This window comes from Delphinus delphis, chromosome 15, assembly GCF_949987515.2.
Source record: "Delphinus delphis chromosome 15, mDelDel1.2, whole genome shotgun sequence".
Classification (NCBI taxonomy): Eukaryota; Metazoa; Chordata; class Mammalia; order Artiodactyla; family Delphinidae; genus Delphinus; species Delphinus delphis.
The window spans coordinates 21,810,651-21,838,386 of record NC_082697.1 but is presented as its reverse complement, the minus strand read 5'-3'; the positions used below and the strand labels follow the sequence as shown (position 1 = coordinate 21,838,386).

Genomic DNA, 27,736 nt, shown 5'->3' with positions numbered 1-27,736 from the left:
GTCACAGGCATTTCCAGCTGAAGAAGTGGGGCAGAGGGAAGTTAAGTCACTTGCCTGAGGTCACACAGCCGATTAGGAGCAAAGCCAAGATCTGAGTCTGGGGAGTCTGGCTTCAGACTATGCCATGCCATACACGGCCTCACTCTCACTCTTGCTTTTGGGGGAGTGAAGGATATTTCAGGGCTGGGAAGCTCTTAGTATCGGGCCTGCCAGAGTCAGAGCCTGATAAATCATGACCCAAGAGACAGAACCTTGATGATTTCTCTTTCTAGTCATATCCTCCCAACAGTTCTGAGAAATCTGTTTTATCCCTACTTTGCAGATGAGGACGCTGAGGCCCAGAGAGGGGAAGTGACTTGCCTAGGGTCACACAGCGGGGAGAGGTAGAGCAGGGCCTCTAGTCCGAGACCGCCGACTCTACACCTGGTGTTCGTGCTGAGACCTCAGGCTGCTTCCCAGGTCCTCTGGGATAGCCCCTGCCTTGCACCAGGTGAGGTGATGACCCATCAGGGCTGCCAAGATGAGGGAGCTGGGAGGGGCGGCCATGGTGTGTGGGGAGACCCTGGCTAGGCTCCATGAGGACCTGCAGATGGCAACATGGGGAGCAAAGGGGGGGTGGCAGGGCTATGGGCGTCACTGGGGAGTTTGCAACTTGGGTTTCTCTGTGTTTCCCGATCTCTAGCCCTCCCAGGTTTCTGGCTGAGAACTCTCTTAACTATTGAATAGTCACACATTCACACTCATTCATTCAGCTGTTTATTGAGCACCTACTGTGTGCCATACCCTGTGCTGGGTACTGGGAGCACAGCAGTGAACTAGACAGACAAAAGCCCATGATGATAATCATGTAATCACACACACACACACACACACACACACACACACACACACACACACAAAACTGGGCCACATATTATCAAGGAGAGGCACAAAAGGCAAGGGGACTTAAACCAATGAAAGAAGTTGGGAAACACTTTCCAGGGAAGTGACTTTTTTTTCCTTAAGAGCTTTATTGAGGTATAATTGACATACCATAAACTGCACATGTTTAAGGTGTGCAGTTTGATAAGTTTTGACACGTGGATGCACTCATGAAACCATCAGCACAGTCAAGATAATCCATCACCCCTAAACATCTCCCTCCCACCTGCCACATGCTGCCTCCAAGGAGGCAACGTTTGGGCTGAGAACTGAAGGAGGCATGAGTTACTCTGCTCAAGTGGTCAGGGAAAAGCATTCAGGCAGAGGGAACAGCATGTGCAAAGGCCCTGGGCCTGGAGTGAGCTCCCAGCCATCTCTCCTTAGTTGCCCTAGTTGCAACTTTTAGCACCTTTCCCCCTGGTGTTAGACAATTTCAGTCAGTCATGTATTCACTCAACAAACCCTCAGCCTTCTCCTATATGCCTGGGACATAAACATGACTCAAGATACTATCCCTACCCATGAGAGACAGAAACAGTGACTCAGAGGAAGGTGGGGAAGGTTAGGGCTTCTGATTATGATGTGTTTCTTCTGTGCTTGGCCCTGTACCCAGGAAGCCCTTTATGGTTGCCATCACTATTCCCATTCTGAAAGGTAACTTACCCAAAGAGGCCTCTTTGGGCCTCAGTTTCCCCATCTGTAGAATGGATGGGAGTGCAGGCTAAGGGGCCTAGGCAACCCTGCCGGCTCCCAGAGCCCTTCACCCAGGGTCCTCTCTCGTCTCCAGCAGGACCATGGGCAGCAACAAGAGCAAGCCCAAGGATGCCAGCCAGCGGCGCCGCAGCCTGGAACCTGCTGATAACACCCATGGCGGCTGTGGCGGCGGCGGCGGCGGTGGCGGCGGCGGCGGCGGCGGCGGGGGTGCCTTCCCCACCTCACAGACCCCCAGCAAGCCGGCCTCCGCTGATGGCCACCGGGGCCCCAGCACGGCCTTCGCCCCTGCAGCCGCCGAGCCCAAGCTGTTCGGAGGTTTCAATTCCTCCGACACAGTCACCTCCCCGCAGAGGGCGGGGCCCCTGGCTGGTCAGTGCGCCTGGGAGTGTGGGAGCCGGGTGGCCCTGGCGCCTCCCCCAGGAGGGCTGTGTGCCCTGGGGGAGCAACGCCCCCTCTCTGGGCTGCTGTTTCTTTCGCTCAGTGACGGGGAGGAGTCTGGGGGTTACTTGGCTTTAGGGACCATTGGGAGTTTCCTGGAGGCTTTATAAACTGGAAAGTGTGGTGCACACTCCATTGCCTTTAGGGGTGAATCCGATGTGGCGTATAAAGGGCCCTAGAGATATAGGACTATAGGCGGAAACAGGCCAGAGAGCCGGGGGGTTTCTCGGAAGCACGGGGACGGGTCTGAGGCATTGCTTTTTGCTCTGGTCAGCCCAGAGATGGATCAGGACAGGAGGCGGTGAGTGGCCAAGGGGGCGGGGCGGGTTAGAACGGAGAAAGAGAACTGGGGTCTTCAGAGGCCAGGCCCAATGCCGAGATGCGCCCCTGCACCCTCTGCTGGCGCTTTGTGGGTATAGCAGCGCCAGGCAAAGGATGCTTACAGATGCAGATGTGGTCCTGGAGACACACAGACATAAGACCCTCACACAAACATGTGCATTCTTACCCGGACACCCTCACACAGAGCCCCCCCCCCCATACACACACTCACACACAGTCAGCAACTCATTCAGGACACCCATACAAGACATTTACACGTGCTGAGCTAGAGACGCTTTCGTAAACAGACACACCATGCACATAGAGACACACTCAGGGACACATGGATGTGCACCCTCCAGGCACAGACACACACCCAAGGCAAATGTACACAGATACAAACACACATATGCAAAAAACCTCATACTCCCAGATGGAGACAGACACATGTGGTCAGAAGCCCTTCAAGAGCACACACGTGCCCAGCTAGAAATGCCATCCCAGAGACCCACAGACTCACACATGCACAGATGCACGTATGTGCAGTGAGAACACACAGGCACAGACACACACCCAAGTGAGACAGACCCACAAACATACCCATTCGTTTGTTCAAGAGACAGTTGTGGCGCCCCTTCTGTGCGCCAGGTCTCTTCTGGTGCTGGGGTCACAGCAACGTGTAAAACAGACAAAACCCCTGTGGGGGAGAGAAGCAAAGGGCAAGGTGTGTAAACCGTGCAGGGTGTTAGTGGGTGGTAACTGCTGTGAAAGAGCAAAACGGGCAGGGAGTAGTGTTGGTGGATGTATGGCTGGAGGTTGTAACTTCACACGGGGGGACAGAGAAGGCTTCAGAGGGGACAGTTACCTGCAGCCAAGATCTTCCCTGACACACAGAAGCATCCAGAGTCATACCTCCCCAGAACAGAGCCACGTCCCCAGGCGCAGTTTCCTTCATTCACTGCTTCATTCATCTAATGGTTGTTTCTTGAGCACGTACTATACACCAGGCTCGAGGAACAAAACAAAGATGTCTGTTATTGGGGACTTCTGGGGCTGTGGGGAAGACAGATAGCAAACAGAGAAGCCAACACCCAGCATCCCCTCAAGCCCAGTGGGCGCACTCAGAGGTGGAGAGACGCACGTGCTTCCTACACGCCCTCACAAGCGTGCGGGACACACAGGCACAGGGGGACATGCGTAGAGGCCCACCCCCAGTGAATGGGACCAGGCCTCTGGGCTGGCGGTGGGAGACCAACCCCATCCCCGCCCAGGGTGCAGGGCTCTCTTGTCCACCTCTCCCCCCAGCCATGGCTCTGGCCGTTCTGACATGCCCCACCTTCTGTGCAGGCGGAGTGACCACCTTTGTGGCCCTCTATGACTATGAGTCGCGGACAGAGACTGACCTGTCTTTCAAGAAAGGGGAGCGGCTCCAAATTGTCAACAACACGTGAGTGCCTCCCTACCCCACTGCCCCTCAGGACCCCAACCCTGGGCCTGGTCTTGGGATAGAGCCACTTCTGAGCGTCCAGGGCCAGCTTCATGGGCAGCAGGCAGAGCTGGGTGTCCAGGCAGCTGAGGTGCAGGGAACTGTCCTGGGGCCTCTGGGGGTGATGAGGCAGGCGCCGGTGGTCGGGGGTCTGGGACGGCTCCAGGGACAGCGATCTGGGTCCGTAACTGGACAGCAGGGCACAGCACTCCAGATCCCAGAACCCGCACAGGGGCATGTGATCAGCGCAGGACTGGGCCGGGGACCCAGGACTACAAAAAGCAGGGCCTGTGGAGCTGGAGGCTGTGCCCACAGAGAGGCTGGAGAGCCTGGGCAACCAGTAAAGCCAGAGTCTGCAGCTGTAGAGGGAGGGCCCTCATTGGGAGGGTTGGGGGACCCATCCTGGGGACCCAGTGTGAGAGGAGTCAGGATAGGGCAAGGGGGTGAGATGGTGCGATAGGGTGTGGAGGGCGGGGCACCCTGGTGGGCACCTCTGCTTCACCTCCAGGGACTCCAGCCTTGGGATGGGGCATCCTAGGGCCAAGTTGGCGTATGGGGGGGATGGGGGCCCCTGCCAGGCTTGGGGGCCCCTGTGAGCAGGGATAGTGAACTGGCGAGGGGTGGGTGAGGCTCTGGCCATGGGGTGGCGTCCTTCCCCTCCTCCCCACTCCCCTCCTTTCCTTGCCTAGAGTGCAGTGAGGTGGGGTGCAACGCCTGTCATGGCGGGTGGGGGGGGTGCAGGCTTTGGGTCATGTGCCCTGGGGTGGTCACAGCTGGGGTGATCACACTGGGGGCGGAGCTGCCGACAGAGGGCGGAGCTGCCGACAGAGGGTGGGCTACAGCTCCACGCCTGCTGCATTCCTGCCTTCGGAGGGCCTGCGTCCCCTCTCCGCCACCTCCCATCCCCCCAACAGCCTCGGGGAACCCCCTCCCCATTCCTGGCCCGTGCTTCCTCCCTCCAGCTCTCTCTCAGCTTCTCCCTCTCTGCTTCTCTCTCGCTGGCCCTAGGAGGAAGGTGGATGTCAGGTGTGTACACACTCCGTGGGCGGCGGGCTGGGTAGGGGCGCTTCACTGGTGGGGGTGGGCTGCCGCCGGCATGTGCTTCACATGGTCTCTGGCTCCCTTGGTTGCGCTTCCCCAGCTTCTGTCCTCACCCCCAATAGTTTGACCAGATCCCTACCTTAATCCCAGGCTGCGAATGGGGAGGGTCCTCCCATCACCCCTGTCACTCCCCGTCCACCTCATGCTAACCCATCCCCTCCCTGTTCAGCCCACACTGAGTGCCAGCTGCATGCAGGGTCCAGTGCTGGGCCCAGTGAGGTCTGGGTGGAGAAGGCCATGCCCTCCTGGAGCCAGAGTGTGGCCGGGATGCAGCCCCAGTCCAGGCCAAGTGGCAGGCAGAGGGCGGGGCCGGGGTCAGCTCAGGCCTTAGGGCCCCTGCTGTGTGCCCCCCCTCTGATGGCGACCACAGGGCCTGGGAGTTTCAAGCAGGACCCTGCAGGAAGCACAGTGAAGTCGAGGGGATGGAGGGAGCGGAAGAAGGCGGTTCCCCTCGCAGAAAGGCAGCTTGTGGGAGGGTGCAGCGCTGGAGGGGGCTGGTGGCCTTCAGGGCTGCAGAAGGGCGAGAAGGTTCTAGAGGGTAGAGTAGAATCGATCCATGAGCATCCTCGAAGGCCTGGCTAAGGGGGTTGGACGTCTCCACCGTCTCCAAGCATTTCTTGCTTCTTCATGCCTCCCTGCCCTTTGTGCATGTCGTTCTCGCTGCCTAAAGCACCCTTTCTCCCATCTCTGTCTGGCAAACTCCTATTCATCCCTCAAGATCCAGTTCAGAACTGCCCCCTTTGTGAGGCAAAGGGGAAAAGAGGTAGCAGGCATTTTTACCCATGTCCTTGTATTTGCTCTGCTGCCCTCCCACCAGGGCTGTAGTGATGGGGGAGGGGCCATCTCCATTTTGCAAATGAGGAAACTGAGGCTCAGAGATGTGAAGGCCTTTGTCCAAGGTCACACAGCTACCAAGTAGCAAAGCCAGGATTGGAACTTGGGCAGCAGCTCTCTCCCTTCCTTAAGCTGCTGTCCCGGAGGGAGGGGGCTTTCCCAGCTCCCCCCACCCGCTTCTGTCTGAGTTCCAATGCCGCTCTAGTTCTCTTATGGTTCCGGCTGTTTGTATCTCCCTCTCCTTAAACTGGGAACTCCTTGAGGGCTGCTCTTGGGCCTGCCACATTTCTGGGTCCCCCATCACCTGTTGCTCAGCACACTGTGGGTGCCCGGGTGGTGATTTTGCACGAGATGAGTGAACAGTCATAAAATAGCCACCGTCTCTCGTGCCTCGAGCGTGGGCCTGTTCTCGTGCGGAGCAGTTGCGTTGTTTTATTTATACAGCGCCACAGCCCTGGAAAGTGGAAATGCTTACTTGCTCCATTTTACAGATGAGGAAACTGAGGCCCAGAGAGGTGAAGTGACTTGCTCAAGGTCACACAGCTAGTAGTGGCAGAGCTGGGAGGGGTAGGCATGACCCCGAGCCCTTGGAAGAGGAGCTCTGTGGAGGTGCCGAGGAGCTGGGAGGAGGGAAGGGCCCGAGCTGGGGAGGATGCCTCAGGTTAGAGGCTTTGAAGTACTGGAGGATCTCAACCAGCAACAATGGGAAGAGTGTCTCAGGGGGTCACAGCTTGAGCAAAGCTCTCAAAACTTTGATTCTGCCTCTTTCACTCAGAGTCAGAGGGCAGCCCTCACGTCTTCCTTTGTCCAGCCCCTTGCCTTCCTTCTTCCTGCCTTCCATGATGGGCTGGGGGCTGCCAGGAAGTGATGGAGTCCCATCCGTGGGAAGCCCTTGGGTGGCAGTGAGGCACCCCGATTGGAGGGTGAGGGAGGGTGGGAGTGGATGGGGAGCCCTTCCTCACATCACAAAGCTCAGCTGCTCCTCTGAGAGAGTTGGGGGGCTGGCATTAGAGGAAGAAGAGGGATGATGGGATGGTGGGGAGAGGCTTAGTGGAAGACGGGCCACCCACATTTGAGGTGCTCATGTCTCATACCTCACCCAGGGACCACCCTGCATGTCCTTCCACTGTTGTTGCTTAAGGTCTATTATTGTGAACCCCCTGCTCCAACCCCTCTCCCTGCAGGAATGAGGGACTTTCTGAGTCTAACCTGTGACTGGGCTGGGAGTCGGGGAGGGAGAGCTTAAGGCTGAGCCTGTCTGTTGGGGTTTGGCCAGGGCTGGCTGGGTTGGGGTCCTCACAGTAGCAGCCTGGAGCCCGCACGCCCTGGATCTCCATGCCAAACGGTTCTGCTCCTAGAATCCTGGGTACTGTGTGGTCTTGGGTCCGAGGAAGCCACTGGGGTCTGAGGTGTGACTGGCCTGAGCCCCTGCCCCGGTGTCTAAGTCTTCAGGAGTCAGAGCCCCTCTGGGTCTGACTCTGGGATGCTTCCTAAATTGCCCTTTCCTCCCACCCAGATGATTCCAGCAGCTTCTCTGGGGCAGTGCTCCAGCAGGCACTGGCTTCTGTCCCCTTGCCCTGGGCACTCCAGTTCTACTTCCCACCATGGGGTGAGGGACCCCTTCTGGCCCTCCTCACACGACTTGCCTTGGCCTCACCCTGCTCTCTCCCCACCAACCATGGGTCCAGGCCTCAGGGCTCGGAAACTTGACTGCCTGGGCCGTACCCAGCTGCCCTGGCTTGCCTGTGATCCCCAAACGGCTCCTCTGGCCAGTCCCAACAGCCCAAATGAGTGAAACAGAAGGACCCACCTGGCATAATGTCCCAGGTTCCAAAGCTGCCACACTCCCAATGCACACGCCAGCCTGAGTTACCCACAAGGTTTAGGCTCCAAAAAGAGGATCCTGAGGCTCAGAGAGGTGAGGTCAGTAGCGTGAAGTCACACAGCTAGTGACAGCAGTTGGGATGTAAAATTGTTGCTTGGGGACTCCTGGTCCAGTGCTTTCTCCTCTTGCCATATGTGGGAGGGTGAGGAGTCAGGCAGGGAATGTGTGATTCCCTTCCTTCCCTCTTCCTGCCTATCTGATAGGAACCAGGCCCTAGGGAAGGCGCCAGATGCAATACATCTGCTCAACCTGTTAGGTTTACACCGCTGTTACTTCTGAGCCGGGCGCAGATCGGTATCCCCACCAGACTGGACTGATCTGGGAAGCTATGGGGCCCCTCATCGTGAGGGCAGTCCCTGGTCCTTGGCTGAGACAGCTCACAGCCACCTGAGGCAGGTTTGAGCCTCCCAGACTGTTGGCATGGGAAGATGGGGCTTGATATCTCCATTTCACAGGTGGGCAAACTGAGGCTCAGATGATAATCACAGTAATCAGCTTACCCAAAGCCTGGCTTGAAGCTGACTGATTTACACACTTTGCCTGCACGGGAGATTTTGTGAATATTATCTCCTTTTTACAGATGAGGAAACTAAGACCCAGAGAGGATAGGGTACTTGCCCAAGGTCACACAGCAAATCCTTATCGGAGACTGGAACTGAGCTGCTTTGGTTTTTAAAAACATTTTGGAGAGTGGGGAGGAGTACCACAGAGTTGCAGATTTAATTGCTTTTCTTTTTTTAGCCAAATCAAGATACTAACAGCTCATGCATGCTGAGCACCTACTACGTGCCAGGCCCTGTGCCAGCATTTTACATCCTCAGAGGGAGGCATGAGTATCCCCTTCCTGCAGATGAGGACCAAGGTCCTGCAGGGCCAAGGTAACGCAGCCTGCAAGTGGTGAGCTGGGCTGGCGCCAGGACGCCCTGATTCTGGCGCTCAGGCTCTGAGGTACCTCTCAAGCTGGGGCCAGGCTGAAGGTGGACCTTGGATCCTGTGAGATTGCAGCGCACCTCCATCCCTGCCCTTGTGAAATAAAACCCCCAACCTGGACTGTGAGCCCAAACTCACACATGGGCTGATGTTAGGCGGTGGAGGCTCTGCTGGCAGAAGGCTGGGTAGTGTCAGCAGAGCTGAACCCTCACCCTTGCTTCTGGGGCCCTGCTTGGTTGGCCCCTGGGCACAAGCTCCTGCCGGCCTTCCCCTGTGAGTGGGTGGCTGGGGGCTTCCCAGAGGCCAGCCAGCTTGCACACTCTGGCTTTGTCAATCTGCCTCATTTTGTAGTCTCTGACCTAGACCTCGGCCCAGTCCTGCTGCCTCCTCCTCCATCTTCCCCTGGTTTCTCTGAGGGTCTCTGAGCCTCTGAGAGGCCTGGGCAGGGTGCAGGGGTCCAGGAGGCCTGCTGTGTCTGGCTGTGGGCACACAGGGGCCCTGGTTCTCACCCTTGCTCTGCTGTTGATTCGCTGTGTGGCTTTGGGCAAATCGCCCTTCTCTATGCCTTATTTTCCCCCTTGGTGACATGAAGACTTGGGACTGGAAGATCTCAGCTCTTCCCTGTGATTTGAGTCCTTGCTGTGTAGCCTTGGGAAGTCTCTGCCCCACTCTGTGCCTCAGTTTCCCCAACTCTACAAAGAAAGTGCTGGGTTACTCCAGCCTGGGTGCTGTGTGTCCTTGGGCTGGTCCCTAGACATCTCTGAGCCATAGTTTCAGCATCTGGGGGGCTGAGGCCTGCCTTCCTTCTTAGCAGGTTGGCCTTGAGGGTCAAATGGGACAGACAAGTGTGGATCCCCCACCCTATGTGGGGGCACACAGAGAGGTAGATGGAGGGCCTGGGCATCTTTAGGCTCTTTCCTTGAGGCGGGCCTCGCCTTCTTACTCCAGGGCCCTCCCTCTCCCGCAGAGACCCCCATGTGAGCTTGTGCCCCCGCCTGAGCATGCGTGCGGTGATCTCCCAGCCAAGTCAGACCGCACAGCCCCAATCTCTCTCTCTTCACCTCACTCCATCCAGAAGGGACCCACACTCTCTGGTTGAGCCTCGGCCCACCTGGCTGGGCCCCTGGCTCTGGGATGCTCACCTGTACTCACCTGTTCTCAGAGAGCTCCCCCAGCCCCACTCTCTCCCGGCCTCAACTTCTCCATCTTCAAAATGGGCTGAAGAATATGGGTCAGAGGCAGCTCAGAAAAACCAGGAGCCAGGGATCCAGGTTCAAGTCCAGACTGTGGCTGTGGGCAAGGGCCTTTCTCTCTTTGTGTCCCGGTGATAGGGAGTGGGGGAGGGCATCCTGCTTGCTGTGTGTCTTCTCAGGGTTGTGATGAGGTCAAAGGCAGCCTTGGATTGAGAAGCTCAGCAAGGTATCAAGCCCTGCTGCACCCTGTAGGGAAGGCTTCCTTCTCATCTGGGAGTTAGGAACCTGGGCCTGGCTGCGTGACGTGACCTTGAGCAGAGGCCTCTGCTTCTCTAGCCTCAGTCTTCCCATCTGCACAGTGGGAATGGGAGGGGGCTGGACCCTATTTCCCAGGCAGCCCTTCCCATTGGCCTCTCCTCCCTCCCCATAGACCCTCTCCCTGTCCCCTTGGATTGCTTTGGATGCGAGGCCCTAGTGGCTGCCCCGCCTTGTCCCCCCTCCCCCGTCCCCAGCACCGCCTGGCGCTCAGCTCTCTCCCTCGCTCTTTCTGCCTCTCTCTCTCTCACCACCCCCATTTCTGCCTCTTCTTTCCTGTTGGGCTCTCGCTTTCTCCTCCCTCCTCTGTGTCTCTGGACCCCCGCTCCAGCCAGACCTGGTTCACATTCAGATGGCTGCAAAGGTACTTCTGCCCCCTCCCCACTCCCACCCAGACCCAGGGGACCCGCCCTGCCAGGGGCTCTTCCCGCCCATCACCCTGTCCCCATCACCTCCTCCTCATGGGGCAATTAGTGTAGAGGGCCCTGGGTACTGGGGCTCTGCCACCTCAGCTCCCTCTGACACGACTCGCTGTGTGACTTTGGGCAAGTCCCAGCCCCCTCTGGCCTCAGTTTCCCCCATAGATGGGTAGGCTGCAGGAGGAGGCCTGTAGTTTTCAGTCAAGGAACCCTGTGGGTGTGACCCATGATCTGTGACAAAGGCAAGCATTGCTCCAGTTTGCAGGGTTGGCGCCTGGATTGTCACCAAGCCCCCAAAGAGCCACCCCTCGCCTCCACTCAGGTCTTACCAGCTCCCAGGCTTGGGCTTCCAAATCTCAGGACTTGGGGAGGCTTTGAAGGTCTGATTTGACATCCATCTCAGGAGGAATCTTCTCCTGTTACAACTTGCTTGCTCCCCAAAGACAGGGAACTCCCTCCCTCAATCCCAAGGCGGCTCTTGGCATCTTGAGACTGCTTGTTCTATCTGAAGGAAAGCAGATCACTTCCTGTCCCAGGACTCTGCCCCGTGAATTCGGGCCTTGTCATCTGAGTCAGCTTTGGCCAAGAGGCATCTGGGGTAGGGAGGGGAAGAGTCCCAGGCTGCCTCGGCCTGGCAGCTGTGAGAGGCCTGATCTCACTGTTCCCTGCACCTCACTCAGCCTCAAGAGCCCCCAGCACAGCACCTATAAAGACTGCAGGCATCGGGCTCCATTGCTGATGGTTCCCTTCTCCTTTGCTCCCTCCCTCTCCCCCTGCTCAGAGAGGGAGACTGGTGGCTGGCCCACTCACTCAGCACAGGACAGACGGGCTATATCCCCAGCAACTACGTCGCGCCCTCCGACTCCATCCAGGCCGAGGAGTGAGTATCGTCTCTGGCCTCCTGCTTGCTTACCATCGCTGCCAGTTCAGAGCTTCTCTCCTGGGCTAGAGTGGGAGGTCTGGCTGCCCAGGGCCCCAGCCACATCCCAGGAAGAGGCACTGTGGGTGGGCGGAAGCCTGGACCACCAGCACCATCCTTCCACCTCCCTCCCCAGGTGGTACTTTGGCAAGATCACCAGACGGGAGTCAGAGCGGTTACTGCTCAATGCGGAGAACCCAAGAGGGACCTTCCTAGTGCGAGAAAGTGAGACCACGAAAGGTATGAGTGCTTCTGCTGACCAGTGGGAACTGAGCCTTTTGTGGGTTATTTGAGCCGGGTATTGTGGAATGAATAGGAGTTTGGTATATGGAGTGGGGTGGGAAGAGCCCTCTAGCTAGAGAAAAAGACAGGATCAAAGGCAGGGAGGTCCATTTGAGGAACACTGAGTCACTCTGGGTTGACCAGAGATGCAGCAAAAGATGATGCAACAGGTGCAGCAAAAGAGGCCAGCCTCTCTGGCCTCAGGTTCCTCAGGTGAGGAATGGGCACAGGTTGTCAGGGAGTCTGAGGGTCACAGAGCAAAAGGCTATTCCCAGGGAGGGTGTTGATGCAATGGGCCCCTCTCCTTCCCCTTCTCTAGGGGCCTCAGGGGCTGGACTGGGTGCTGGGACCTGGCTTTGCCCTTCCCCCAACAGTCCTGGCCTCTTTTCCTCTCCTGTTCTTCCTCCCCACCAGAGAATGATCACCCCTTTCTCTCCAGCCCCTCCGCACGTGGGTTGCAGACTCCATCACCATAGCTACGGAGCTCCCGCTTCCTGTGGGCCTGGGGCTCGGTGGGAGATGGGAAGGCAGAGCATCTGTGTCATGTGTGTGCATTTCTGAGAGGTCATGTGGCTGTGCATGCCGTGTGTGGGTCCAGGCATGTGTGTGCACACGTGGGGGTGGAGTTGTCTGTGGGTTGCTGTGTGGGAGTGAATTGTTACGGGTTTGTCCTTGTGCCCAAGGGCCTAGGGAGTGTGGACCTGTGTGATCATACAGCCACTGGACACAGGCATGCCTGTGTGTGTGCACATGTGGTCAGGGCTTGGCCTTAGACTCAGGCCTGTGGCTTCTCTACGCACACGGCCTGGCCATCTGTGGAAAGTCATGGCTGTCCAATGCAGGCTTTAGAGACCCAGGTATGGGTTCAAGTCCCAGCTCTGTGCCTGACTTGCTGGGTGACCTGAGGCTCGCTGCTTTCCCTCTCTGGGCCTCATTTTCCCTTCTTTACACTGGAGATTGTAACCCCCACCTGAGGATTGTCCAGAGGTTTTGTGGGCTGTGCGGACTGGGCTTCTAGCATGAGGCCTGTGTGCTGCTTCCCGAGAAAGGCTTTCTCTGGCCCCTGGAGCCTCCTCCCCTACCCCTGGGGCTCAGCCTTGTTCCCTGATGCCACCCCAGGCATCTCTTAGGCTCAGGCTTAGCCAGGCCTGTTGGGCAGAAGGAAACTTTTCCAGCCCAGAGCTCTTCCAGGCTCAAGGGAAACAGGGAGGGGCCATCGAGATTGGCCCAGCTTAGCTCTGGCAGCCTTCAGGCCACACCCAGTACGTGGTCTTCTGCCCAGGATCGCTCCTGCCTGAGCCTGGAGTCTTCAGGAAGGGGCAGGGCCCGGCCGGACAGTGTGCCCGTGGGCAGACCCCCAGAGGGAAGGCAGTTAGGCCAGGGACACACAGCCACTCGGGACCATTCCTGTTAGGCTCCCTGCCAGCATTTATCGAGCACCTACTGTGTGTCAGGCCCTCTTATATGTAGGCTCATTGAGTCTCCCCAGCAGCCCGGGAAGTAGCCCCATTGTGCAGCGGAGGAAACCGAGGCCCAGAGAGGGCTAGCCACTCGCTCAGGTCACACAGTTGGGATGCACACCTGGGCTTCAGAGGTCTTGCTAGGGCCAAGCGTTCATGGAAAGGCTCTCCGGTCAGGTGCCCCTTTGTCCTTTAGCTCTGCCCCAGTGGCCGCCCCAGAACTGGGTGCTCAGAGACAGGCTGGACCAGACCTGGCTCTGCCTGTGCCTCCCTTCCGTCCCGTGCTGGGTCGGTGTGCTCGGTGCCGTGGCCCATCGGTGGGCTGGCATGGTGGTCACGGCTCCTCTTTGGCCTGCCCTGCAGGCGCCTACTGCCTCTCAGTGTCTGACTTCGACAACGCCAAGGGCCTCAACGTGAAGCACTACAAGATCCGCAAGCTGGACAGCGGCGGCTTCTACATCACCTCCCGCACCCAGTTCAACAGTCTGCAGCAGCTGGTCGCCTACTACTCTAGTGAGTGCCGGCCAGGCCTCCCGGGCGGCCAGCTGGGCGCAGGGGAGTGTAGGCCCTCGGAGAGCATGCGGGGGTCTCCGCCTATCCTATGAGCTGCAGACCCTGAGGAGGGGGGCTTTGGGGCCAAGAAGGGCCAGGACTTCTGTCACCCTGGGGGTGTGCGCTCCCGTTCCCCTCCCCCCATCTTCCTCTCCCCTTTCTCCCTCCTCCCACCCCCTCTTTTTTCCTTCTCTCCTCCCTGTGCCCTCTCTTCTCTGTTTCCCCTCTTCCCTCCCCCCACCCCAACCTGCCCCTCTATCCTCTCTCCTCCTCCGCAGCTGCCTGGTGAGGAGGGGGCTGCCTGGAGGAGTGAGCTGGGAAGGAGGGGGCATAGGCCGGTGTCATTTGCCCCTGCAGCCTTAGGACCAGTTAGAACTGGTTACCGGGAGACAAGGAGGGGGTGGCTCTATTGATTGGATTGTAGCAGAGAGCGGGAGAGAGAGCGCGCGCAGGCGGGGAGCTCACGTGCGCAGGTCGTGAGCGTGATACACGGGCCAGGCCGAGTGTGCGGGAGTGTGGCTGATCCGTCTGGATGTTCAGGGCTGCCCGGCTGGACTGAGGCGTCATGGCCTGGGTGCTCCCACGTGGACAGCTCTCTGTGGGTGTCTGTGGGCCTGTGGCACGTGGCCGTGGCCTGCGCGTGCAGGCGTGGCCTTTCCTGAGAGCGCACGCTACTCCTCCTCTGTTGGCTAGGCCTCCCGAATCCCTCTAGGATCTGCCATCCCGCTCTGTCCCCTTGGCCACCACTGTAGGTTTCATTCTGAACCCCGTTCCCCCAGATCAAAACCCTCCAGGGATTACCTTGGAATTTTAGGATAAAGACGCCCATGTGGCCTCTGAGGCCTTGGGTAGTCTAAACCTGGCTGGCCTCCCTGCCTTACCTGGTGCTCTCCTTCCCCCAGTCACTCTCCAGCAGCCCCCTGGCCTCCTTTCAGTTCCTCCAAACCAGGGGCTTATTTCTCCCTCAGGGCCTTTGCACATGCATGAGGCAGCGTGCCCTCTGCCTGGAGGGCTATTTTCCTGAGTCAACCACTCACTTTCCTGTGGATCCAAGCTCAGGTGCCGCTTCCTCTGGGAAGCCTTCCAGGATGCCACCCAGCCCACCTGCTATTGCATGCACAGCTCTCCTCTGTCACACTCGTGGTCCTCGGAGGTGATTAAGGGAAGTTGGGTGTCGTCCTGGACTATGCACTTCCTGAGGGCAGGTTTCCACTGGGTCCCTGGCACCTGCCTAGGTAGCCCCCGCTTAAAGTCTGATGAATGAACGAATGAATGACTCAGGGAGCAGATGCACGAGGTGGTGTGGGCCTGTGTTGGGGACGGTTGTGTACACATAGGGTATGGATGCCTGGCCTTGGGGGTGTCCTGTGCCTCCCCGAAGCCTGTGTGTATACAGTGTGTAAGTCTGCGGGACACGGAGACCCCAGCACGGACGCCGGGCCTGAACTCCACCTCCCTGCCTCTGTCTTCAGAACATGCTGACGGCCTGTGCCACCGCCTCACCACTGTGTGCCCCATGTCCAAGCCACAGACTCAGGGCCTGGCCAAGGACGCCTGGGAGATCCCCCGGGAGTCGCTGCGGCTGGAGGTCAAGCTGGGCCAGGGCTGCTTCGGAGAGGTGTGGATGGGTAAGGCCTTGCCCCGGCCCCGCACACCCCGCCATGTGCCCACCTGCGAACCAGGCAGATGTCTGGCCAAAGTGGCAACTCAAGGCCCCATGGGTCCCCCAGCCTTCGCCTCCACGAGCTCCATCACCTCTGCTGAACAGTGGGTTCTACTTTCAACATGGAGCTCCCCCAGTGGTGGCTGACAGCAAGTTGAGGTGTAGACCGCCACACCTCCGCACACCGTGGTACCTGTTTACCCGGAACTGCTCAGGGCTGGGCATCGTGACGCCCCAGTGACGTGCCGTGTGGCCTGGGCTGGGTGGCTTCACTCTGGAGGGCTATTTTTCCGAGTCAACCACTCACCCTCCTGCGGATCCAAGCTCAGGTGCCACTTCCTCTGGGAAGCCTTCCAGGATGCCACCCAGCCCACCTGCTATTGCATGCACAGCTCTCCTTTGTCACACTCATGGACAGAGCCTCGATCTTCCCAACTGTAAAATGGGACTGGTGATAATAGGACACCCTGGTGGGGTTGAGAGAACGCTGGCCCCGTGTGGGTCCACACGTTAGCTTCAGCTGTGGGAAGAGAAGCCCCCGCTCACAGAAGGAGTACAGGGTCTGGCGTGTTCCAGGCCTGTTAATGATCTCCTGTCTAACTCTGGAGAGACGGCCAAACCGTCCTTGAAAACAAATGCCACGCAGCCCTGACAAAACCCAGGCCCCCTTCTGCTTTGGTTTCTGCTGACACAGGAGTTGCAGAGGCAGCGGTGAGGCAGGCCTGGCTGTTGTGAGCCTGCGCGTCCAGCGAGGGGGTGTGTATGTTGTGGGGGGGGTGGTGGATGGCCGTGTGCTGTTTTCAAGGTTGTTTCATCTGAGCCGCAGTATTCACTTGGCGTCACCACCACCACTTCCCTCCCTTCAGAGGAAGAGATGATGGAGGAGAGCAGAGGGGGTTCCTGGGTGGCAGCACTGCAGGGACAGAGGCCTGCAGGCTGGAGGTCAGGCCAAGTCAGGGAAGGGGAGGCTTTGAGCTGGGGAGAGGGGAGGGGGATGAGAAGCCAGCTCCCAGGCACAGGCACAAAAAGAGGACGTGAGCAAAACCTGAAAAATCCATGGCGTCAGCCATTCCTGTGGCTGCAAAACTCATTCCTGGCTTGGGCGTGCGGTGAACAGTCAGTGGGGGAGGCTCCCGTTCCTCCCTGGGTGATCCAGGTAGACTCACGAAGCGCCTGGTACGCATGCCCAGAGGGCCTGTGCCGGGAAGGCCACAGACAGGGGCCCGAGCCCCAGCTCGCACCTGGAGGCCCAGAGACGGGCAGGAATGGGCCCAAGGCGCCTCAGGCCCGGCTGGGACAAAACTCAGATTAAACACACTGGTTTAGAGCACAGCTTCCCCTAAGGCCTCACAATGTAAAAACCAGATAATAATAAAATGACAGCTGCAGCTATTATTAACTGTGTCCTTACAGTGGGCTTGGCCCAGTGGCTAAAATCTCATTTAATCCTCAAACAGCCCACAGGTGGATACTATAGCATCCCCACTTTCCGGATGAGAAAATCGAGGCTCAGAGAGGGGAACTGGCTCACCTACGGTCTCACTGCTGGGAGGAGGCAGAGGTGGCAGCCAAACTCCTGCCAGACTGACGTCCGAGCCCTTCTACTTAGTGTGCTGCCTTACTGTTCGGGGAGTGTGGCTTGAGACAGCTCTTGTTCTGGTGGCCTTGTTCTGAGGCCGGCTCTGCCTCATCCCCCGCCCCCACGAGTACATGCTCCATCTGCTAACACCCGGGCCACCCGAAGGAACACGCCTCCCCAGGAGAGGGCGGTTGAGTTGGAACCACGGTCCCCCAACTCTCAGATGAGTGTGCTGCCTTGGGGGACATCTCTGATAATCAGCATCCGAACAACAGCTCCTGTTTCTTGAGCGGGCCCTGTGTGCAGGTGGGACACTGAGGTCCAGAAAGGGGCTGGGCCTTGGCCGGGCTTGTCACGTGGCCTGGGAGGCCAGAGCTGAAGTTGGTACCCAGGCCGGCGGATCCTGGTCCCTGTGGGGTGGGAATGAGGGTCCTCCCCTGAGGCTGCCTGCATCCCTTTCCATGCAGGGACCTGGAATGGCGCCACCAGGGTGGCCATCAAAACGCTGAAGCCCGGCACGATGTCTCCGGAGGCCTTCCTTCAGGAGGCCCAGGTCATGAAGAAACTGAGGCATGAGAAGCTGGTGCAGCTGTACGCGGTGGTGTCTGAGGAGCCCATCTACATCGTCACGGAGTACATGAGCAAGGGTGAGGCCTGCGTGATGGCGCGGACACGTGGGTGAGCCCTGGCTGGGGTCCTCACAAAAGGGCAGGTGGGACGTGCTTCACCTCCCACCACATCTAGAGCATACGCCTTTAAAGGCGGAATGAATGGAAAGAACCAACTTTCCAGGTCAATGGAAAGTTAAACCAAAGGTTGCCTTTCTCCGTTCATTTCGTTTTTAATGATTTCCCACGATGCATCTATGTCCCCCCATTTGCTGGTTTTGGAAAGCCATTTGCCATTCTGGGGCTGGAAGGAGAGCTCCCTGAATCCTCCAAGCTGAGCCACAGCACATCTGGGTCAAGTTCCTGGCTTGACTTTTACTTGGTTTTGAAATTAATTATTTTTCAAAATTCCACTTTTTGGAGGTATAATTTACATGGGATAAAATACACCCATTTTAAGCGTCCAGTTTGGTGAGGTTTAACAAATGGCTATGCTGTGTATCTCCTACCACAACCGAGATATAGATGGCCGTCACCCCAGGAAGCACCCTTGTACCGCTTTGCAGATAGTGCTCTCCAGCCCCAAACCCACAGAGCCGCTGATGGGCTTAATGTCTTCGCAGAGTTGTTTCTTCTAGAATTTCGTATAGCTAAATCTTTTACATCGGAGGGTTTTCCTTCTTGTCGTGTGTATCAGTAGTTTGTTCCTTTTTGTTGCTGAGCAGTATTCCGTAGTATAGCCGTACCACAGTTCTGTTTGCCTAGAGGCGGACATTTGGTTGTTTCCCATCCTGCTTGCCTTTTAAGTGACAAACACAGACTTCATTCAGAGATGGGTTTGCACAAAATCTGCTGTGTGCTTAAAGTGAGGCCGGCCTGCCCCGGTGGACGAGATCTGGGAGTCACTGCTTCCTGGCTCAGGGAGGACAGGGTGGGGGCTAGAGCTGCTTTCTCTCTCTCCAGGGAGTTTGCTGGACTTTCTCAAGGGGGAGACGGGCAAGTACCTGCGGCTGCCTCAGCTGGTGGACATGGCTGCTCAGGTGAGCCAGCCCCTCCCCGCTCCCACGCCTGGCCTTGAGCTCTCTGACCCACCTGGTTCAACCATGTCTGGCCTCTTGAGCGCCCCCTCCAAGGACCTTGTCTTGGTTGCCCCACACTCACTGATCTCATCCCATGTATTACTGGGACCACTTACAGGTGCTGTGAGTGGTGGTTCGGGCAGAAGAAAGAGCCCTTACCTGGGCATCAGGAGTCACTGACTTGCTATGGGACCTCAGACCTCAGTTTTCTTCTCTGTCAATGTCAGTCACTCATCAAACATGTATTAGTACTTGCTTGCTGTAGGCAGTGCTCAACAGCTACTTTTTTTTTTTTTTGGTGGGGGGTACGTGGGCCTCTCACTGTTGTGGCCTCTCCCGTTGCGGAGCACAGACTCCAGACGCGCAGGCTCAGCGGCCATGGCACGGGCCTAGCCGCTCTGCGGCATGTGGGATCTTCCCGGACCGGGGCACGAACCCGTGTCCTCTGCATCGGCAGGCAGACTCTCAACCACTGCGCCACCAGGGAAGCCCCAACAACTACTTTTTAATTTAATCCTTAATACAATCAGGTGGTAGAGATGGCTATTATTCCATTTGACAGGTGAGAAAACTGAGGTTCAGGGAGGGGACTTGGGACAACAGGCAGGACCTGACGCTCCTCTGTGTCTCTGGGAGCATCTGGGCCTCTTTTGCACGGTCGCCCCACTTCCCTGGCTGCATCTTGTCTTGTGCCTCCCCTTTGTCCTTTGCCCTATGCAACCTCCTCCTGCTGGGCACTGGTCCTGCTTTTTGTGCCAACAGTATTTATTGTAAATTGACGTCATTGCCTGAAGAACTGGGAAGGGTGGGGCATTTGGTTGGCTATCCACTCCTGGGGATAACACCACCCCTGGGCATGTGCCATGTGATCCGGGAAGGGCAAGGGGTGGCCCCTGATCCAGGCTCCTGGGTTCTGCCTACAGATCGCTTCAGGCATGGCGTACGTGGAGCGGATGAACTATGTCCACCGAGACCTCCGTGCTGCCAACATCCTGGTTGGAGAAAGCCTCGTGTGCAAAGTGGCTGACTTTGGGCTGGCTCGGCTCATCGAAGACAATGAGTACACAGCCCGGCAAGGTGGGCAGAGGCTCCCGGCAGATGCCGTGTGGCCGTGGGCAGTCACACCCCTTCTCTGAGCCTCAGTTTCCTCCTCTGTCAAGTGGGGATAAGAATGGGGCCTATCTGGCAGAGCGGTCATGATGTTCTCCTGAGCTCCCCCGACCCTTCTTGGTCCTGCAGGTGCCAAGTTCCCCATCAAGTGGACGGCTCCAGAAGCTGCCCTCTATGGCCGGTTCACCATCAAGTCAGACGTGTGGTCCTTCGGGATCCTGCTGACAGAGCTCACGACAAAGGGACGGGTGCCCTACCCCGGTAAGAGGGCTCCCCACAGCCCATCTCTGGTCCTTCTGCCCCTGCCCTGGTGACCCCTCTGCTCAGGTGACCTTGGGCAAGTCAAACCCTGTCCAGGGCCTCCGTTTCCCCATCTGTATAACAAAGAGGTTGACCGTCTGATCTTAGGCTCTGTCTTTGGTGAGGGCTCCCAGCCTTGGGGGGGGCCTTACCCACGGTCACAGCCACCCTCTCCTAGGCAGGAAGCCCTCTCTGTTGTTCCCATCAACTTCCCTCTGCCCCAATTTCCTCAGTGGGGCCAGCCTACTCATGCTTCCCTCTGCCCACAGGGATGGTGAACCGCGAGGTGCTGGACCAGGTGGAGAGGGGCTACCGGATGCCCTGCCCGCCCGAGTGTCCCGAGTCTCTGCATGACCTCATGTGCCAGTGCTGGCGGAAGGACCCAGAGGAGCGGCCCACCTTCGAGTACCTGCAGGCCTTCCTGGAGGACTACTTCACGTCCACCGAGCCCCAGTACCAGCCCGGAGAGAACCTATAGGGCGTGGGCTGCAGGGCCAGACTGCCTTCTTGGCTTGATCCTGAGCTGGGTGGCCCCTGACGTGGGGTCTTGCCTGCCTCTGCCTGTCCGCCCCCCGTTGATCCTCTCTGTGGGGCTGAATTGCCAGTGACGAGGCCCCTCCCTCTTTTGTGGCATGGAAGGGCTTGGGGCCTGGGGCCGCCCTGGGGGCGGGGTCCAAGGCTGGCGCAGTGACTGTGCCCCGGCCCCTGGCCAGCCGCACACCTCCTCCCTGCGTTCCCTCCTGGAGCTCTGTGCGTCTCAGCAGGAGGAACTGGGAAGAAGGGCCGGGCTGAGGGCACCCTTTTCTTAGCCTCAACCTACTGCACGCACTGGCCCTTTCCCACTTCCACGCCACCCCAGGTCTGTCTGCAGAGATAGCCAAAGAGCCTTTCCAAAGAGGAGTGATGGGCCACTGGCCCTCGGCCTGCCTGCCACCCTGCTCCTTGCCACCCATTTCTGAAACGCCTGTTGGTGGAGGCTGCTCGGTCCAGCCCCCTCTGCTGTGGCTCCCAGGCTGGTGAGGCCTAGCTTGACTTGTTGCTGGTGGGTGGGGTGGACACCTCCCTCAAACCCTGCCCTTCTTAGACCTGAGGGATCCTTAGAGATCTTCAATTCCTTGTCCCCATACTACCCATGGGGAAACTGAGTCCAGAGAGGGGATGTGACTTGCCCAAGGCCACAGAGCAGTTCAGGGTTGAGGTGGGATTGGAACCTGGTGCTCCCTCTGTCTTCCTCAGGAACCAACAGGATTGTCCTTGGAGGCACTGTGGACAGACTGGGGCAGCCCAGGGGACAAGGGGCCTGAGGACGGGTTAGAGATAGCAGAGAGAGTCCTGCTGCCTCTGTTTGCTCAGTGGGCTATTGTGGGGGGAGAGAGTGGAGGTAGATGTGGGGCTGAGCTAGAAATGAAAGGTACAAGGGTAGGGAGGCAGGTTTCAATCAGAAGGTGGGAGGTATTTGACCTTTGGAGCTAGCCAATCATGAAAGGGAGTGAGCTCACCGGCTCTGGAGGCAATCAAGCAGAAATAGAAGATCCAAATGATTGGGAGGCCCTGGCCTCAGGAAGGAACCCCAGGTCCTCCTTCGCCCAGTTTGTCCTGTGTCATTTCAACGCCTGGCCCCTGCTCTTCTCCCCAAGTTGGCACCTTTAACTCACGAGTACGGAAAGGAGTGCCTAGACTGGGGTGAGGAGGGAGGACTGGGGTGTCTATTGCCACACACCAGGACTGGCTGTGTGCCCTCGGGCAGCCCCTGCTTCCTTCTCTGGGCTGCAGTGTCTGCCTCCATTTGTGGCCATGGCCTCTGCAACTGCTCCACTCCTGTCCAGACCCTGTGGCCTGGCATCACGTGGTGAGCTCAGCCCATGGCATCAGGAGACCGTGTTTTGGCCCTTGGGCTATGTGGTGGCTTCTCCCTGGACCTCAGTGTGTCCTTCTTAAATGGGGCAGCCAACAGTTTGTAGGCATCTTGCCAAGGGCCCCTGTGTGCGTGTGTGTGTGTGTGTGTGTGTGTGTGTGTGTGTGTGTGTGCACGTGTATGTTCCTCCATGTGTGTTCATATTTAACATGTAAAAACGCCCTCTGCTCTGTCCCCCAGACCTGTTGTACATTTCACCCACAGCCCCCCATCACAGCAATAACGTTCCTGCTGCCAGGGGTTCTCGAGCCAGCCAGGCCCTGCCAGTGGGGAGGGAGGCCAAGTGGTACCTGCCTGTGAAATTTCAACTCTTCCTTTCATACATGTTTATTACCCAAGTCTTCTCCTGTCCCGTCTCCGTCCCAGTCGAATCTGGACTCACTTACCCCAGCGCGCTCCCAAATCCCCTTCTGACTGCCCAGTGTCCTTTGTATAAGGTGTCCTAATACTGTCTTTTTTTTTTTTTAAACAAACAGTGTTTTGTAGATTTCAGATGACTATGCAGAGGCCTAGGGGACCCCCGGCTCTGGGCAGGGCCTAGGGTTCCTGCGTTCCACGGCCGAGGCCTGTGGGGGGAGGGGGGATTTGGAATTGGTTGTAAATACTTTGCATATTGTCTGATTAAACACAAACAGACCTCAGAGTTTGGTCAGCGGTTTCTTGAGTATCTGTTGTGTGCTGGAGAGTGAGAGGGGGTGGGATGTGAGGACAGACTGTGTCAGAGGGGCCTTTGTGCAGGCAGCATTGGTGGCTGGAGGGCTTGAGGCCAGAGCGGGACATGATCAGATTGGAGATCTCTGGAATGCGGCTGTGTGCACATCCATCCCTGAGTTTGGGGAGTGACTGTGCCTGGCAGAAACCTTGCTTATGTCTGAGATGCACCAGGCGAAGCCCAGGGCTCGTGAGCAGGAAGTGTGAGCAGTTGAAGACTCTTTGCCCTGGGTGGGTGGTGGCAGTTGACACCCTGGGGGCCCCGCAGGGCTGTCAGGCCCTTGTGGAGTTGTGGATGTCCTCACAGCGAGATGTGGCTGTGTGCGTGCTGTGTGTTTCCCGGGAGTGCTGGGCTGGGTGGGTGGGGGGTTGGTGAGACTGGGTTAGCAAAAGCCCTGGGCACCCTGGAGAAAAATCCAAAGACCCTTCCTCTCCTCCCTTCTCCCCTCCACCAAGGCACACAATCTGGGAAGTTCATTTGCAACAGTCTATAGGAAGAAATGTCTTTTATATCAGATCACACACCGATCCATGTAAGTTACCTCTGGTCGTAGTAACACTGTTTAATCTGTATAATTAAAAACAGATTTCAAAATCAGGATGTTTCTCTGTTCACTGTCATTTTCACAAGCCAAATACCACAATGTCCGGTCAGAATGGACACCTGGAGACCCCATGGGTGTACATGTGTCTTGGGAGCAGAGGTAGGAGCATGGGTGTGAGTGTGCGCTTGTGGGTGTGTGCCTTTGTGTTCACTGGGGTATGCGTGTGGCCCTGTTTGCTCATGGGTGTCTGTGTTGGTGTGTGGACACGTGTCCAGGTGGCCTGGGAGTCTGGATGTCCAGATGTGTGAACCTGTTTTTCCTGGCCCTGTGTGCAGAGATTTGTGTGTACTGTGGGGACGCCACTCTAGGTGGTTCTGCCTGAATCTGTGGGCTCCCCCGGGGGCGCGGGCCCCGATGTGTGTGGCGGGGCTCTGCTTGTCTGCGCGGGGCAGTGTGTGTGTCCGCGTGGATGCTTGTGGGCTCAGGGCGTGCACGGGGCGCCGGCCGCTCCGCCAGGGCCCCCATGCACCGGGGGGCGCAAGGACACCTGCGAGCAGCCCAGCCCGGGGACGCGCCCCAGCCCCGGCGGGGACAAAGCGCTCGTCCGCGCTACGCGGCGGGTCGGGAGTGCGCCTGCGCGCTGGTGAGCCGCGGGTCGAGCCGGGGAAGAAGCCCCGAGACCCCTTTATCTCCGTCTCTCGCTGGTCTCACCAAGTGATTCAATGCGTGTGTGTCTCTCTCTGCCTCCTCCGTCTTTGTCTCTCTTTGTCTGTCTGTGCCTCTTCAGCTCTCTCTCAGGCTCTCTGGCCCTGGCTCTCTTGTCTTCACAATTTTTTGTGTTTCTTTCCTCTTCCCTAAACCCCCTCCCCCCGCACTAATTGGTCTTTCTCTGTGTGCTTCTGATTTTCTGTCTCCGTTTCTGTATGTGTCTGTTTCTCACTGTTGCTAGTTTCTCTTTTTCTCTGTGCCTCGTGGCCGTCTCTATTTCTCTAGTCTCTCTCTCTCTGTGTCTCCGTCTCAGATTTTATTTCCTTATCAATCTCTGTACGGCTCTGGTTCTCCTCCAGACCCTCTCACACCTCCGTGCCTTTGCCCAGGCTGTTTCCACGACTTAGAGTGCCCTTTCTTTCCTCTCTGCAACCTGGCAAACTCCTCTTCATCCTTCAAAACATCTCAAAGGCCACAGACCACCTCTGGGCGCTTTCCCTGACCCCCTGGAACTTGCAAGGGTGGTCACGGCCATTCACACAGCTCCCCCCCTAGAATGAGAGCTTGAGGGGCTGGGGCAATTCTGGCTGAAGCACCCAGATCTAGCACAGCGGGGTGCTGTCTGATCAGAGAAGGGAGGCAGGAGTTTGGGGAGGCAGGAGTTTGCTCTGTCTCTCCCACCTATTGTCTCTGGCTCCACTGGTTTTGACTTCCCCTCTCTGGGCATCTGCTTTTTTTTTTTTTAATTTAGATGTTGGGGGTAGGAATTAATTAATTTATTTATTTATTCTTGACTGTGTTGGGTCTTCGTTTCTGTGCGAGGACTTTCTCTAGTTGCGGCGAGCGGGGGCCACTCTTCATCGCAGTGCGTGGGCCTCTCACTATCGCGGCCTCTCCAGAGGCGCAGGCTCAGGATTGTGGCTCACGGGCTTAGTTGCTCTGCGGCATGTGGGATCTTCCCAGACCGGGGCTTGAACCCGTGTGCCCTGCATTGGCAGGCAGATTCTCAACCACTGCGCCACCAGGGAAGCCCTGTTCAGTTTGCTTTTGCTCGACTCTTCAAGAGAAAGAGCGAAAAGGCGAGTGACGTCTACTCTGCTGGGACCATCATCTCACTGCCCCCTCTGCCTGCTCCTGCTTCTGCTGCCCTGTTCAGTTTCCAGCCCACTTCAGGCGATTGGAGACCCTGGGACCCCCTCGTCCCCTCCGCCTTCCCTTTCTGGTTTCAGTGGTTTTTCTCATTCTACATGCATTTTTTTTTTTTTCTTTTTGATAAAGTAAGATGATATTTGCCCCCATGGGAAAAAAAATTCCTTATATAGTAGGGCAGGAAAGATACAGAAAAGCACATACAAGAAGACGGTAATTTGTGCTCTCTACCCCCTCCCTCCCACCTAGAAAGGATGGGGCATGTTTCTGGGTGTGTGTCCATCTGGGCCTGTCGCCTGGGCTCTGCACAGTGGCTTCAGTGTCTCCTTGTCTCTCTCTCTGTCTCTCCATCCTCTGGCCCATGGTTACTGGCTGCCACTCTGGGCTGCTGGCCTATCGATTCTTTCAGATGTTCATATGTAAAACTTACATTAAAGGTGAACCTTGGGCCCCATCCTGCTGCAGCCCTGCTCGCCCGTGTGGGTGCACGTGCTCGCCTGTGGGTCTGTGTCAGGCCCCCTGTGCCGGCTCTTTCTCAGCCCCCCCTCCCTGTCTTCCTTTCTCCGTGGTTTCATTGACCTCCCTTCCACCAGTTGCACTTCTAGTGTGTGCAATGGGTGTGTGATGTGTGCAGTGTTCGGGGCACGTGCGTGTTGCTGGTCCTTCCAGGCTGCGGCTCTGTGCTGCTGTGGGTCTCTTTGCTCATCCTCTGCTCCTTTCATCTCCTCCCTCCCTCCTAAAATTCCAACTAGACCTTGTGCTGGACACACACACACACGCACACACATGGTCCCTCGTCTTTTTCTCTCATCTCTGTCTTCTTTTCCCATTTTTCTCTTGGGGGCTCCAAAAAGCTGTGGTTTGCAGAGAGAAAAAGAGAGACTGACAGAGACAGAAACACGGAGATAGAGATGGAGATGGGGGGGTGGCATGGGGGTGGGGGAATCAGGCTGGGAGATGGAGCTCTGTCCGTCTGTCTGTCCATCCCAGTCTCCCCAGCCCTCCCTCCCTGGGGCTTTTCCCACCCAGTGCTGGGCTGTGCTTCCCTCAGGGTATGTCCCGTGGGATCCAGGGCTCTGCCTTCTGTCCATCTGTCCAAATATCTGTGTGTCTGCCTCTGCCGCCACGCCTCCCCCTTGCTGTGGTCTCATTAAATGCCCTTCTCTTTCTCTGATTGTCCTGTGTGTGTGTGTGTGTGTGTGTGTGGGTGTGTGTGTGTGTGTGTGTGTGGGTGCGTGTGTCTGCGGCTGGATCTCTGTGCCAGTGGGTGTCTCTACCTCCCACCTCCAACTTCCTGCAATTTTATTAAATATCCTTCTCTTCTTCCGTTTCTTGCCGCCCTCTCGGTGTGTGTGCATCTGTGTACATGCATGTCTGCGAATGAACCTCTCGGCCACCCCTTTCCCCTTCCCCGGGATTCCTGGGACTTGGCTTCTGGGGTCACTTTCTACTCACTCCCCATCCTGGCCCCAGACTCAGCCCCATGCTCCCTCCAGCCTCTGCCTCAAGGCCTCCCTCCTGGACAGTCTCCCTGGCGACTATCCCCTGGGCACCTCACCTTTGACCCTCAACTCAACTCCTGTCCGCTCCTGCCCACTCTGGGGAGGGCTCCACCATTCAGCCTCCAGCCCTGGGCCGCACTCACCATCACTCACCCTCACTCTGCCGTGGCCTTCCTTTTTTTCTTCCCACCTCTGGCCCTGCTCAGAATCCTTTGTCTCCGGTGGAGGAAGCCCCATCTCCCTCACCTGCCATTCCAGGCCTTGCCAGGCTGGCTCCAGTTGCCAGTGGCACGCTGACTGCCTGACACGTCTTTCCTTCCTTCAGCCTGGACATCTACCTCCTCCGGGAAGGCCTCCTGATTGCCCCTTCCCTGGCTTCCCTTGGCTCCAGCACTCCCTGCAGTAGCGTCCTTCCTAACCTTGGCCTCGTGTTATGTAGTCCCAGGCTGGGCACCCAACCAGGGCCCCGTTATGACTTTCATGGGCCCTAGTCAGCTTTGCCTTCATGGACCCCTTTCTCCATAAAAAATATTTTTAAAAATTCTATTTTATGACAACATTGATATAAAGTTGAATATATTAACATTATATATGAAAACATTTTCTTTGAGTTAAAGTTCATTTTTCTTCCGATTTTAAAAGAAATTAAAACATTTTTCATGGGCACCTAAAGGTATGGTGGGCTGTAGGTTTACTGAGTGCCTTCTCTGTGCTGACCATGGGCAATGGCTGTTGGGGGCAGGCTGTGTGTCCTTTGCACATTCCACCCTCTCTGAATCTCTCTTCATCTAGACTCTGCCCCCTGCGGACTGCCCTTGACTTCCGTTTGAGTGCATCGAAGCCACCTGTTGTGTGTATCACCCGGCCTCCTGAGTCTCTCTCCTCTCTGTCCATTTCTCTCACCCTAACAGGTTTGTCCCTTGCTCTGGGGTCCCCTGTTCATTCATTCATTCCCCCAACAAACACGCGGGGCCCTGGTGTCTACATGTCTGCCGGGGAGCAGGGGTCTGGCTCCCTGTGTCTCTCTCAGGCCTTCTGCCCTCCCAGATCTTCGGGCTTGTTGAATTTCCAATGTGGGCTCTCTCCCTGTAGCCCCC

General features: G+C 57.4%; 1 protein-coding gene across 4 annotated transcripts in view; it reads left to right on the top strand.

The window, feature by feature from the left end:
• The window catches only part of SRC (SRC proto-oncogene, non-receptor tyrosine kinase), a 55,848-nt gene extending 33,360 nt beyond the window's left edge, over positions 1-22,488 (top strand). For 2 of the 4 annotated variants that reach the window (XM_060030813.1, XM_060030814.1), the window contains exons 3-14: positions 323-490; positions 1,709-2,004; positions 3,742-3,841; positions 11,339-11,437; positions 11,613-11,716; positions 13,582-13,731; positions 15,243-15,398; positions 17,480-17,659; positions 18,584-18,660; positions 19,623-19,776; positions 19,939-20,070; positions 20,379-22,488. In XM_060030813.1, the coding sequence (XP_059886796.1) occupies positions 1,716-2,004; positions 3,742-3,841; positions 11,339-11,437; positions 11,613-11,716; positions 13,582-13,731; positions 15,243-15,398; positions 17,480-17,659; positions 18,584-18,660; positions 19,623-19,776; positions 19,939-20,070; positions 20,379-20,587 (1,650 nt within the window). In that variant the 5' untranslated portion in view covers positions 323-490; positions 1,709-1,715 and the 3' untranslated portion in view covers positions 20,588-22,488. Of the gene's footprint in view, positions 1-322; positions 491-1,708; positions 2,005-3,741; positions 3,842-4,888; positions 4,907-10,469; positions 10,503-11,338; positions 11,438-11,612; positions 11,717-13,581; positions 13,732-15,242; positions 15,399-17,479; positions 17,660-18,583; positions 18,661-19,622; positions 19,777-19,938; positions 20,071-20,378 lie in introns of all 4 variants that reach the window. The other 2 variants (XM_060030816.1, XM_060030815.1) reach the window with 2 other exon arrangements.
• Positions 22,489-27,736: the final 5,248 nt, after the last annotated feature.